The following is a 14054-nucleotide window of genomic DNA, read 5'->3' as shown; positions in this document are numbered from 1 at the left end:
TAAGAGAAAAAACCTACTGTTTGTGTTTGTGGTTCGGTTCGGTTGGCACTTGGCATATTGACAGCTGTATTGTATTGATTTCTTCCAGTTAAATCAGCCCCATTTCCCTGATACCCAAAATATCTCCCCAAAACTAGTTCTTAGTTAATTTAAAACTTTGATCCGAGTTCGTCATGGCAGCGAAAATTCAAGAAGCCCAGCAACATTGCAGAGCCGCAGAGAAATAGTAAGTCTTAGAACAAAAATTGTATTGATTTTTCTTTAAATATCAGTTTTTGCTAATATTTTATGTTACTAGGTCGATAGCAACGGTCTGTACTTGTTTACAAGAAACGTTATAGAAAAATAAAATAGTGAAAGTGGTTTTTATGCCCCAGAGCATAACTACGAGGGTTACTTTTTCGGTCTCGTTTGTATCCTTATTACATGTAATAGCGTTGAAAATACTGAACCGTTTTCAATAAATGACGTGTTAATCAGTTTGTAGGGTCAGTAGACATATTATTATGCTACATTTTTTATTGACTTCTATAATATAAATGTGATATAAGTACTACAACTTTAGTTTCCATTACATTACAGTTTTTCAAACTAGAGTTAGACCAAGGAAAGTCTGCAACGATTTTGATAGCATACGCAGTCTAAGTGTTGTTTATACGTCATAATTTCATAGAAGTTTGATGTTTAAAATAACACTTGCACTGCATGTGCTATAGTTGTTTTTTTTTAGCATTAGAAAGAAGGAATAAGCGATCTTGACATGACTTTTAATTGAAAAACGCATTTTAAAAATCACTAACTATTACTTATGAAAGCAGAAGAATATAAATTATTGTATTAGATTCATAATTGTTACATATTTGCAGTGAATTACTTTAAAAACGTGGTTTTCAATTAAAAGACATCAATATTGTTTACCTTTTTTCTAATGCTAAAAAAACGAACTATATCAAAATTGTTGCAGACTTATCTTGGTCCAACTCTATTTACTTGTACTCAGTCAGCTTTGTGAGTCTTGGCAATTTTAATTTAGCTTCGGCATTCTGCAGCCATGCGAATTTTTAATGTTTTTAGGGTTCCATACCCAAAGGGTAAAACGGGACCCTATTACTAAGACTCCGCTATCCGTCCGTCTGTCACTAGGCTGTATTTCACGAACCGTGATAGCTAGACAGTTGAAATTTTCACAGATGATGTATTTCTGTTGCCGCTATAACAACAAATACTAAAAAGTATGGAACCCTCGGTAAGCGAGTATGACTCGCACTTGTCCGGTTTTTTAAACTTCCCAACATTTTTAGAACTTGATGCATAAACACATTGACAGAGAGCAAAATTGCTTTTCCTTCGTATTTTCTCGGAAACATTCGTATTTGTCATGCTACTTCAGTCAGCCTCAGTACTTTATGTACCGAGACCTACTGAAATAGAAAGACATGTTCTTATGTTTCCGTGATAAAATTATGGAATATAATTATGCACTACATCTGTATTCTCATAGTAGTATACTTAACTAACTAAGTTTAAGTTAAGTGCATGAACCTGCTGAGCAATTTATTTTCTTACATCTTAAAATTGAAAAGCATAGAAGCGCAGCGTCAAAACATATTCCATATGATAGGAAATATTTTCCTTTTATAATCTGTGCGGAAAGTAAAGTAAAGTACTTGTTTTTTTTTTTTTTTTTTAAGTAAAGTACACTTTATTGTACGGAAGAGAGGAATACAGGTACATAAGATAGAACATAAATATATATAGAGAGAGAGAAGAGAAGACTTGTGGAATATAAGAGAACCAATCATAGAAGGTAGGATCCTATAGACATGCTATACGCTTGCCTCCGTGAGGGACAAAACATATGCAATGCGACGCTATGATTGGTCGAATTTATTTACCATAATCCATACTAAATTTACGGTGGGAAATAAAATGGCACCAATAGCATTCTATGGCTATTGTCTTTCCACACAGACTATACCTACTTGTAGTCAATAGTTTTTTATGTGTAAAATTTTGCTACACAAATCAGATTGCATATACATATTTTTATTTTCTTTTCTTTGAAATTCATAAAACATTAACCTATTGAATAATTTTACGGTTTAGCCTCACTTGTTTTAAATCACTCACGCGACATGTTTCGGAGAGCCTAGGTCTCCTTTCTCAAGCACTAACAGTGCGAGCAGCGTTCAAAAAGGCCCTGTATCACTGAGTTTTCACGGCCGCCGTAAACGCTGCTCGCACTGTTAGTGCTTGAGAAAGGAGACCTAAACTCGTCGAAACATGTCGCGCTAGTGACTTAAAACAAGTGAGTCTAAACCGTAAAATTATTCAATGTTAGTATATCTCACAACAGTTTAAATTCGACATTAATCAATGTATGTGCAATTTCCTCGCAGCCTTAAGACATCTTTCCTCCGATGGAAGCCAGACTACGATTCGGCGGCGGACGAATATAACCAAGCAGGTGTGTGATATATACTTTTTTTTATTTAGTTAGTAAAATTATGTAAAGAACTTGTAATTACCACACACAAATGTGGCTTTGTGGCTACAGGAAATGACAGATAAGAGTCTTTATGCTTCATGTGCATAAGGACCCTTCTCTGATGGAAAGCCACAAGTAAACATTCTTACACAAATTGACACAGCCACAGTAAGCTCAAGAAAGCTTGTGTTGTGAGTACTCAGATTATCCTCATCTTCCTCGCGTTATCCCGGCTTTTTGCCACGGCTCATAGGAACCTGGGGTCGGCTTGGCAACTAATCCCGCGAGTTGGCGTAGGCACTAGTTTTTACGAAAGCGACTGCCGTCTGACCTTTCAACCCAGAGGGGAAACTAAAGCCCTTGTTGGGATTAGTCCGGTTTGCTCACGATGTTTTCCCTCACCGAAAAGCAACTGGTAATATCTAATATCAAATGATATTTCGTAAGTATAGGTAGGTACATAAGTTGCGAAAAACTCATTGGTACGAGCCGGGGTTTGAACCCGCGACCTCCGGATTGAAAGTCGCAGGCTGTTACCGCCAGGCTACCTAAATATACAAATTCCTACAAAAATGCACACCTTTATCCGATTGGCAAAGTGAAGCAGGAAAGTTTGCCAGCACTCTAAAATCTTAATATACTTTATCTAGAGCAGCGGTCGGCAACCTTTTAGCAGCCAAGGGCCACATAGTAGCTAACGAAGTTGACGCGGGCCGCACTTTGGTAATATTTGTGACTTTTGCAGACATTGTCGTTTGTCAATATTACATACAAAATAGCCAGGAAGGCTCGCGGGCCGCTTGTTGCCGACCGCTGATCTAGAGCAACGACAGTGCCCCCGCCAAGTCGTGCAATAAAATTACACATATATTTCTTTGAAAATACTTGAAAATCAAGACTTCTCTTTCATTTCAACCTTATAACAGGCGTGGCTCACTCCAAGTTTTCGTCGCGTCGCTACAAGTACATGCGGCCGACACCAATTTTAGTGTCTAGCAGTAGTAGTTGCCGCGCACCGCTACTGATGAGTACTGAACGGACGCCTGCTCACGCTTGCGCCACCTGGCGGTCATATCTGTCGTAATACACGCGTTTTGTTAGAGAGTGAACCTTATTCTGTAGGTACCTAGTACTATTATTTATTCTGTGCCTTTAACCACATTTACGTTCACCAGCCCAATGCTACCGGATCGCCCGGGACCTCCAGAACTCCAAAGAGTGCCACCTGAAGGCCTCAGAGAACTACAATAAGCACAAGGCGTTCTTCCATGCAGCGAGGGCTCTGGAGAATGCCATACTGGTTAGCAAGGAGACCAGTTCTCCTGAGGAGGTGAGACTGTAACTCATAAGGGCCTTATCAGATAAAAATAAACGATAATCTTCAAAATGGAATTCATTAGACTATGTTGTCTTAGAAAATTTGATAACCGGAGTCGCCTTTAACGCATTCACTGCCAGAGGGCGGGGCCTAGGAACAATCTTGCATGACGGTGGACGCACATGTGCGTCCGGGGCAGTGAATGTGTTAAGAGCTTACCCCTCTGCCGAAAACCTCGCCCAATGGTCATACTCGTACTTATTCTATGGCTATTCATAAATACCTACGTTACGAGTACGTATATTGATGCCTATACCTACATTTGATGTGCCCATACCTCGCAAAAATCGACAGACTGTTTACTACAGGAAATGACAGACAAGGCGTCTCCAGTTACGAAATGCTCTAAGACCGGTGTCTTTGAGAAATAAACTTAGTTTAAGCTCAGGAATGCACCCCAGAAATTCACGGAGTTAAAATAAAACACGGTGTATACGTATAGTAAAGTGACTATTATGTATATCACAAATATTTCAAATTGATAGCTTACTCATATATAACCTCTTGCCGCCGAGAAGCCTATAAAAAGTTCTCCCGTGCTCTTTTAATATGAATCTTTATTTTGACAAATCAAAATTGCATTTGTATTGGCAAGTTTTGATGTCTGGGTGGCCCGGTGGCTAGACGTTAAGTAGATCTCGAGATATTTAGCAATGTGACAGACAGACGGACTGACAGAGTAGCATCATAAGGGTTACTTTTGTACCTCTTTGGTACGGAACAGAAGTTGAAAATTTTAAAATTTAGATTTGCAAATTGATTATTTTTGCTGACCTGATATTGCTTCGATGGGAACAGGTTATATACAGATAATTATTTTCACGGAAACGTACGAACGTGTCTTGCTATTTCAGTCAGTCTCGGAACAAAAGGTACTGAGGTTGACTGAAGTAGCATGACATATACGAACGTCTCCGAGAAAATACGATGGAAAACAATTATGCACTACATCTGTAGGAACTCTAGTCTGAAACTGTATTATTATTCCCAGGTGTATAATCTAGCTACGGAAGCAGCCAGCCTGTACCAGCAACAGGGCTCCGGAGACTCCGCCGCTGCATGCCTAGACAAGGCCGCCAAAATCATAGAGGAGCGCTCACCGGAGCTCGCTTACAAACTGTTTGCTCAAGCGGCCGATGTATCTTCAGTGAGTTTAACAATTCTTGAATATTTATCGTATGTTAAAGTTATAATCGACGCAAATTAATTATACACATATTGTAAATATTGTATACAAGATAAAAATAATTGAAATCAGGTAAAAGTTACAAATCGCCTGTAGTATGAATTTGCTCAAATTATTTTTACGCCTAAGACCCTAATCTGTTAAACAAAAGCCATTGTTTCTTTTGTGCGAGCGGTGGGCTCCCGTGTTGAGCGCGTGCCAAAGCAAAAATGTCGTTTAAAAAGCGGCTGTATCGTGGTGGTTTTAAGGTTCAAATCTTACATAATGTTGAACTGGCAATTATCGTAACCATAGTTTAAGTTATTTACTTTTAAATGTTCTGTTATCATTTTACTATTTGGTTTTCTAATTGTCAATGAGTAGTATAAGAATCCATCGCATGAAAATTAGACTTTTTTATTGTCATATAAGGTTATTTCCACACATTTGGCCCCATAGACTAGGAATCCTCTAGACCGAGTTTAGAGTAATTATTTCATGCAACCGATGATGCCAAAAACCGGGCAAGTGCGAGTCGGACTCGGGCACGAAAGGTTCCGTACCATAATGCAAAAAACGGCAAAAAAAAAAACGGTCACCCATCCAAGTACTGACCCCGCCCGACGTTGCTTAACTTCGGTCAAAAATCACGTTTGTTGTATGGGAGCCCCACTTAAATCTTTATTTTATTCTGTTTTTAGTATTTGTTGTTATAGCGGCAACAGAAATACATCATCTGTGAAAATTTCAACTGTCTAGCTATCACGGTTCGTGAGATACAGCCCGGTGACAGACAGACGGACGGACGGACGGACGGACAGCGGAGTCTTAGTAATAGGGTCCCGTTTTACCCTTTGGGTACGGAACCCTAAAAATGCGGGAGTGCGCGGGACGAGGTGAGCGAAGTCCCGTGCCGTGATTGGTCCGTTCAAAGACACGGACGTCACACAAAGACACTTTCGACTCGAACATGGAGTAAAATTACCGTATGCGTGGCAGAGGGGGTAACGCGACTATGCTCAGTCTGGAGGATGTTTTGTCAGTGTTTGGCCCGGATGTAACTGATCGGTCTTTTTTCTCAGGGTGAAAGCAGCCAACATCAGGGTGCAGAATACATCGGCAAGGCGTCTAGGCTTCTAGTTAAGTTGCAATGGTAATTCCCAATTTGGGTCACTCACTTATATAAAGTTGTATACTACACTTTTTTTTAATTGAGAAAATTTATGTTATTTTTTCTTAGAATAACGAGCTTTTTCGTTACTAATAGGAGAAAAAAGTACATATGCCTAAATTTGCATACATTTTTTGTTCCTTCCATTCTGTTACCGTCATACAAAGTCTATGAGTAATGCATGGTAACTGAAAAATTGGTATTTATTTGTGTGATGAGCACATATAAAGGGCATTCTTTATTGCGCATTATATGCGTTATTGAACTCCATTTATATTGATAATCCGTTCAAATTGTTTTATTTTTACACACTTTTATTTAGCTTCACTGCGTATATACCTATATCTCTTTGTATATATGGTGCTTCAAATCTTGTAACTTAAATTTGAACCACTTCCGGGTGTCTGATTGAGTTGATATTTCGCATACTTCCATATTTGCGATGACAATGCAATAATATGCTAACATGGAGCTGATCTGATGATGCAGTCGGAAGGTAGCCAAAGGAAATCGTCCATGGAAAAACATAAACACATTGAGTTTAGGCTCATTTGAAAGGTCTCGAGAAGTATATACTTGCTTGATAGACATGCAAAGGAGAAAAAGTACAGTCGGCAATAAAAGTGTGTATCAAACAATATTTTTGACGGGTACTCGTATGATTTCATGAATAAATCCTTTGAAAATTTTATTATCATAGATATATAATATTCAGGTATGACCAAGCCGTGGACAGTCTTCGGAGGGAAATCGGTTTCCACCAGGAGAACGGGAACACGGGTGCCATCGGCCGTCTCACCGTGGCCGTTGTACTTGTTCAGCTAGCCCGGGGCGACGCCGTGGCGGCAGAGAAAGCGTACAAGGTACCGTTACAGTCTTCGCGGGTATATGGTTTTATTTTGGTAGAAAATTGGCAAAATCGGTAGTATATAGTTGCTGCTGTCAGGGCTGCACCCCTGGAGCCTGGCTCCCGCGGGCCGGACGCTTTGGGTGTCGGCGGGCCGGATTGGAACGCGTCGCGGGCCGGATTTGGCCCGCGGGCCGTGGTTTGGAGAGCCGTGGTATATATGGTGAAATGGGTTACTTTATTTAAAGAAGTATTTTTTTTTTAAATTAATTTTGGGGTTTTTTAATGTTATTTCTACTCAGAATCACGAGCTCTTTAATCCAAAAAAAGTGTCCCAAAATTTCCATATATTTATCGTTTCTTCCATTCTGTATGGAACTCCAACTGTAACGGAATGGATAGTAATTGGCTAATTGGTCACTCCTAACAAATCAGAAAGAAACAAGCCAATTCAACCCTTATTGTTAAGAGTGGCCAATAACTATACCAGTCACCCTAGTCAGATACGTATCTTGTTTTAGCAGATATTGACTTTAATTTATATTTCGTCAGGAATGGGGTAACAACTGCGAAGTGGCCGAAATGCAGACGATAGAGCAATTACTATCGGCATACGACGAGGAGGACCGCGAGTCCGCCAAGAGAGCCCTAATGTCGCCTTTTATAAGGAGCATGGACGTGGAGTACGCCAGGCTAGCACAGGTGAACAGACAAATCAAATCATAGGATCCTTCGAGCAACACCGGCTTCCGACACGTCGGAAGGGAGGAGCCCAAGCGATATCTTACCGTACAAATAGTTCTGCCATTTTTTGCAGTCGTGCACACAGTCGCACTTCTCACTCGCTACATAAAAAATCCAATCTGTAATGACGACACAAATACATAGAACATGACACACGTCAAAGACAAATCTTGCACACCTCGATCTCTTTTTGTGTACGGGTGAGTCACAGCACGCACCGCGCTAGTTGTGTGCGTCAGTTGGGGATGTGGGGCTGAGGGGAAATAGTGGGAACGCGGACTCCCTTCCCGGTGTTGCTCGAAGACACAACGACAATAAAAAACAAAGAGTTAAATGTTATTTTTCTGCTGACAGGGTAATTCACCAGTAACTGGCCGGTTTTAGTAACTGGCCGCCTTAAACTAAAAATGTATTCTATTCACCTATAAACAGAATTCATTTTAGTATAGGGACCGTGCGCGTTGGATGGTCTGCCATCTTGTGGCCTGAATCGGAAACATATGTGCACATATACATTGCCAATGCAAGTGCTACCATCTACCGTTCTCGTCGGTACGTTTCCTTGTGCATAGTAGGTTCTGCCATCTTGTGGGCTAGATCGGAAGCATAAACGACACATTTACGCCTCGAGCCAAAAATCTGACGGCTCCTATGCTGCCCCCTATAGTTCATGCACGGGGCCTATAAGGTTTCAATAACTTTTTTTTATATTATGAATGGGCTTACTCATGGCCACAGACTAGCCGACCACCTGGCCACCTTATACTAAAAATACTAAAATCAATTATATTTATAGGTAAATATAATTCATTTTTAGTTTCGGGCGGCCAGGGGGGCGATTTTTGAAATTCGATCGCTCGATTTCGTCACTCGGAAATCGGTGGAAAATAGCGATATACTAATTTTTGAAATACGAGTGATAGAAATTTGGAATCTAGTGGTATTGACCACTCGTTTTCAATTGTATTAGTAGAATTTAAATGCCTAGTAGTGGAGATATTGTTGACCGAAATACACGAAATCGAGCGGTCGAATTTAAAAAATCGGCCCCCAGTTACTAAAAGTGGCCAGTTACTGGCGAATCACCCTATTGGTCTGCCAAAAGCTTAAAGGATGACTCACGTTAGACCGGGCCGGAGCTCCCGGTGCTTCATTTTCTACCAAAACGAGCTTGAATATTGTTGCAATAACTATGGAGTTTTCTCCTTTCAGTTGGTGCCCCTGCCAGAAGCTTTAGAGCCCACGCCCAGCGCTGGGATCCGTGAGAACGCCGCACCTTCATACGTCAGCCCCAACGCCTCCAGCTGCGAGGTAAGCTAGAGACAAAGAGAATAGAGTGTATAGAGACGAATTGTCAAAGTAAATTTGTAGCCATTGTAAATTTACTGCCATCTTTCGACATAACATAAAACTGTTAGAACGCCAGTTGACTTTGATCCTTATTCTTTCACTGATGTGTTAACTTATTAAATATTAATATTAACGCCGTCTACTCGACTATAGGCCAAAGGTATCGAGCAATCTTTTCGAGCGATGGCGCCATAACCTTCAGCCTACTCTCGAGTAGATGGCGTTAATATTAATATTTAACAAGTTAACACATATCAGTGAAAGATTAATGATCAAAATCAAATGGCGTTCTAACAGTTTTAATGGTCTGTCGAAAGATGGCAGTAAATGTACTGTAGCTACATAATTTACCATGACAGTAACTCTCTATTTCAAATTCTCTTTGCTTGCGATAATGCCACAAGCAACGAACTAAAGTTAGGACGGTAAGCAGGAAGAATTTCGTACATAGACTCACCTTTTCCTATCTCTATCGCCCGCGCATGATTATTTTGCTGTCTCGCTCGCACTGTGTCTTTGACCGCCGGCATAACGGGCGGGACAGGAATAAAGTTACGCGCGTGCGATAGGGACCGTGCGCGTTGTAGGGTCTGCCATCTTGTGGCCTGAATCGGAAACATATGTGCAGATGTACATTGCCAAAGCAAGTACTACCATCTACCGTTCTCGTCGGTACGTTTCCTTGTGCATAGTAGGTTCTGCCATCTTGTGGGCTACATCGGAAGCATAAACGTCACATTTACGCCTCGCGCCAAAAATCTGACGGCTCCTATGCTGCCCCCTATAGTTCATGCACGGGGCTATAGGGATTTTTAGGGGAAAGGGGAAGAGCCATTAGCAATAATATTCATCGGTGCAAATAATATTTCTTCAACTATATCAATTTCCTGATTCTGTAAACAAACCGCCTTGATGCAACATTGTCATAGTGAAAACTTGTTAAGTAAGTTAAAGTGTAAACTAGTGCACATAGTAAACCATAGAGAAGCTGCACTCTGGCGGCAGAACATTGCAGTAATACTCCCTATTGTGTAGTACTGTTTTAGCTTGTTGACGGAATTGGCCGCATAGGGGATATTACTGCAATGTTCTGCCGCCAGAGTGCAGCACTACCGACTCTAGTAAATTCATAGACTAACTTATACATACTGTGCCTTAAACTGTTTTTTGACGAGTTTTCACAGACAATAAAATATAACATTGATGCATCAAGGCGGTTTGTTAACAAGGGCCTACCGGTAAACGCGAAAATCGAAATTTAGTTATCTGCCTCTTTATCGCTCGAATACGCAAGAGTGATAAAGAGGCAGAAACCGAACTTTCGATTGTCGTGTTTCACGGTAGGCCATGTGATTGACGTAGTGACGCATGATGTGTCATTGGTGTTTGTTTACTGTATGTGCTAGTTGTGCCACCTACGCAGAGAGGCCTAATATTCCCTATTGCCTAAACTATAAATGTTTACTTGTCAATTCCAGCGCGCGTCACCAGAAGGCGACAGTAGGCCCGACAACGTTTCGTACGAAACTCCCGTGCAACCTCCAGATGAAGAGGAACTGTGCTAGACAGTAACTATGGACAACATTAGGCCAATGCACCGCACCGACAGTCTATTTTGTGATTAAATAACGCTTACGATCATACCCCGTGGTTTTGGGTGCGGGAATGGTTTCCTGTATTTAAGATCAATGTGGGTAAGACCGTCTACAAGCTCTTACGTCGCTTTTAACGGGTTATTCCCACTAGTTACCACCAAGTTGTTACCAGTGGTAACTATTGGGATTTTTTTTTTCACCTTTTACAACTGGTAACTACCGGGGAAAAATTTTTCAGTAGTTACCACCAACTCGGTTTGGTGTACAAATTTATTTATTTAGAGCGGAAAAGATCGTTATCGAAAAAAAATACGATAAATCCTTATCATATAACAACAAATTAAACAATTTGGACTCTAGAATAATATCGAATATACCGGGTGTGGCCTGTAACACGAGCAAATAATTAAAACATAGATTGCACTCCTCAAACGGCGACACTTTTGTTCAACAACTTTTAAAAATTATGAAGTATTTAGACTCCCTATTTTTCATACAAAATAAATATTATCTTCAATGGACGCCATCGCCACGCCATATCATTGTGATTGACGTTGCTTGTCACGCTTAGAGGATATAACCAATGTTAATTACTCCGAGTTGTCACGCCTTAAACATAACAAAATTCGCAATACATTGCGTCTTAAAATAAACTTTAAAGTGTATTAAAAATCAAACCACAAGTTATTTTTAAAAGTCGCTGAACAAATGTTGGTCAGTATGAGGAGTACAGGTTACAGTTTAATTTTTTGCTCATGTTACAGGCCACACCCGGTATACAAATCGGAGTATAAAGTGTAAGTACAGATAACACCTAAAATTGACTTTATAGCAATTGGTAGATCTACAGTTGTAGTGAATAATTATTTTCCACCGTATTTTCACGGAAACGTACGAGCGTGTCTTGCTATTTCAGTCCGTCTCGGTACAAAAAGTACTGACGTTGACTGAAGTAGCATGACATACGAACGTTTCCGAGAAAATACGATGGAAAACAAATTATGCACTACAACATCTGTATTCAGTTGTGTTTAGGTATTATTTTAGAGCTATTAATTATGTGATAGGCCTTTCTAAGGATGAGGTAGATATAGTTTGATGTACAGTCGCCATCAGATATATCGGAGCGGCCAAGGTGCTCATAAATATCTGAGCACGCCTCTATTGTCAAGGCGTTAGAGTCCGTGTTCAGATTTTGTTAACACCTTGGCCGCTCCGATATATCTGATGGCGACTGTACTTTATTTTTTAGTAACTTTCTTTTTATATATTCTTGGTTAACATAATAAGCAAAAACAAACTTAATTTATAAGGGGATAAGACAGCCTGTTTGTTTAACCTCTTCTACCTGTATTATTTGTATTGTTTTCTGTAATGAGGTGTGCAGTAAAGAGTTTTGTATTGTATAATATATGTATATTAAATTTTAGATTTGCTGCCATTCATGCATCAAGGCGGTTTGTTTACAGCTTCCGTTAGTGGCGTCCCCTACGCAGCGTTTCGCGTAATATTACCTATTACTTGCGCAAATTATTTGACGAATGAAATAGTAGCCTTTTTAAGAAATCGAGATATATTGAGTATTTTAAATAGAAAATTATTTATAGGTATTATAATTATGAGCTAGAGTAAATTGTCACTAATATCGTAATAACTGGCCACTGTTTAATAACTGGCCACCTTATACTAAAATGAATTCTATTCACCCATAAACATAATTAATTTTAGTATAAAGTTTCAATAACTGGCCACCATTCAATAACTAGCAACCACTAAAATTAATTCTGTTTATAGGTGAATAGAATGCATTTTTAGTATAAGGTGGCCAGTTATTGATGAATTACCCTTTAGCCTCCTAAGGCCCAGCCATACAAATGAAAAATACAAAATTAGCCATTGAAATTTGAACCTACAGTGTAGGTAATAGAGTTGATTTTGCGTTGTTGGAAAATTTAACGAAACAAAGCAAAAGCGACTCTGTTCCAATTGAATAGGATTTAAATTTCATCGAACTGATGAGGTTATAGGTAGGACCTTGGGCCTTAGGAGGATATAGTATTTAAAAAATACATTTATAAAGTTGCATTTTACTATATCAATAAGTGTAGGTAGTTATGATTTGTGATGCGTCATTTTAAGGAAAAGCTAAAAATGTTATTATATATATTATTAGGTAAATACAGATGTGTGGCTAGCCTCACATTGGGGCCCGTTTACACATTGATTACAATTCGTTTTTTTTTTTTTGCATTAGCAATAAAGTAAACAATATTGATGTGTCTTTTATTGAAAAACACGTTTTAAAAATAAGTCACGGCAAATATGTTACAATCATGAATCTAATACGATCATTTTATATTCTTCTGCTTTCGTAAGTAATAGTTACTGATTTTTAAAAAGCGTTATTCAATTAAAAGACGTCAAGATCGCTTACCATCTTTCTAATGCTAAAAAAACGAACTATAGTGTTTATTGCGAGTTCGTACATTCATTTGATACTTGCGTTTAGTGCAAATGTATGAACTCGCAATAAAAAAAAACAACGGGTTGCACTCCGGGAGTGCCGGCAGAAGTGAAAACTCAATGACATTGTAACAGTTTTTCGATCAGGTCACGTGTCCGTCTTACGTCTTACGAATCTTACGGTCACGTGACCTGTCGCGAGTGTAACATTTTTTCCCCATCACAAAAAGTGCGCAGCGCCGCTAAAGAAGTTTTCACTTCAATAATCAATGTGTAAACAGGCCCCAATGTGAGGCAGCCACACATCAGTATTTACCTTTATATGTATATTATGTATCAATAATCACTTTATAAATAAAGTAATAATAAGCTCATACACGTTATTGTTAATAAAGCTTAAGAGAAATTTATAATTTGCCCGAGAATGTTAAATATGTTAAACTAATTTTAAATAATCGTGATTTTTGTCAATTCAAAGCTTTAGGTCTATAGCAGGGGTGCAAACCTCCTGACTTCGGTCAAACTCGGCTCCGCTCGGCTCAGCATTGCTCCGAGCAATTAATAGGGTTGGCACCATTTGACTTCCTTTTGCGTGTACGACCACAGATAAGATAATCACTTGAATTTTTACAACCCTAAATAGCTGAAAGGGATAGTGCCATATATTAGAAAGAGATAGCATGATTCGACCCTGAACCGCTGTCAAACTTCGGTTTTAAAGGAAGTTTCCTTTCTGTACGGCAGTACTATTATTTATTCTGTGTCTATAGTAAGGACGCTAAGCGCGGAGAATTTCGTACATTAACCCGCCTGTTCCTATATACTGCTGTCCCGCCCATGAAGGCGGCGCTCA

The 14054-nt window shown here is 39.4% G+C and overlaps 1 protein-coding gene across 1 annotated transcript; it reads left to right on the top strand.

The window, feature by feature from the left end:
- Positions 1-17: 17 nt before the first annotated feature.
- On the top strand, positions 18-13544 carry LOC134804112 (gamma-soluble NSF attachment protein-like). The gene is made up of 9 exons (XM_063777053.1): positions 18-226; positions 2400-2467; positions 3664-3818; positions 4858-5013; positions 6114-6184; positions 6918-7065; positions 7602-7751; positions 9006-9104; positions 10622-13544. The coding sequence occupies exons 1-9, from the start codon at positions 174-176 to the stop codon at positions 10706-10708; spliced, it is 987 nt and encodes a 328-aa protein (XP_063633123.1). The 5' UTR covers positions 18-173; the 3' UTR covers positions 10709-13544.
- The last annotated feature ends 510 nt before the right edge of the window (positions 13545-14054 follow it).

This window comes from Cydia splendana, chromosome Z (genome assembly GCF_910591565.1).
Source record: "Cydia splendana chromosome Z, ilCydSple1.2, whole genome shotgun sequence".
NCBI classification, from domain to species: Eukaryota; Metazoa; Arthropoda; class Insecta; order Lepidoptera; family Tortricidae; genus Cydia; species Cydia splendana.
Note: the sequence above shows the minus strand (reverse complement) of the source record. Positions and strands in the feature narration are given on the sequence as shown.

What these genes read in the sequence shown, in the direction of transcription:
- LOC134804112 (XM_063777053.1), top strand. Translation starts at nt 174, where the DNA reads ATGGCAGCGAAAATTCAAGAAGCCCAGCAACATTGCAGAGCCGCAGAG. An exon ending in GGACGAATATAACCAAGCAG is followed by an intron (nt 2,468 to 3,663) that starts GTGTGTGATATA and finishes TACGTTCACCAG; the next exon opens with CCCAATGCTACCGGATCGCC. An exon ending in CTTCTAGTTAAGTTGCAATG is followed by an intron (nt 6,185 to 6,917) that starts GTAATTCCCAAT and finishes TATAATATTCAG; the next exon opens with GTATGACCAAGCCGTGGACA.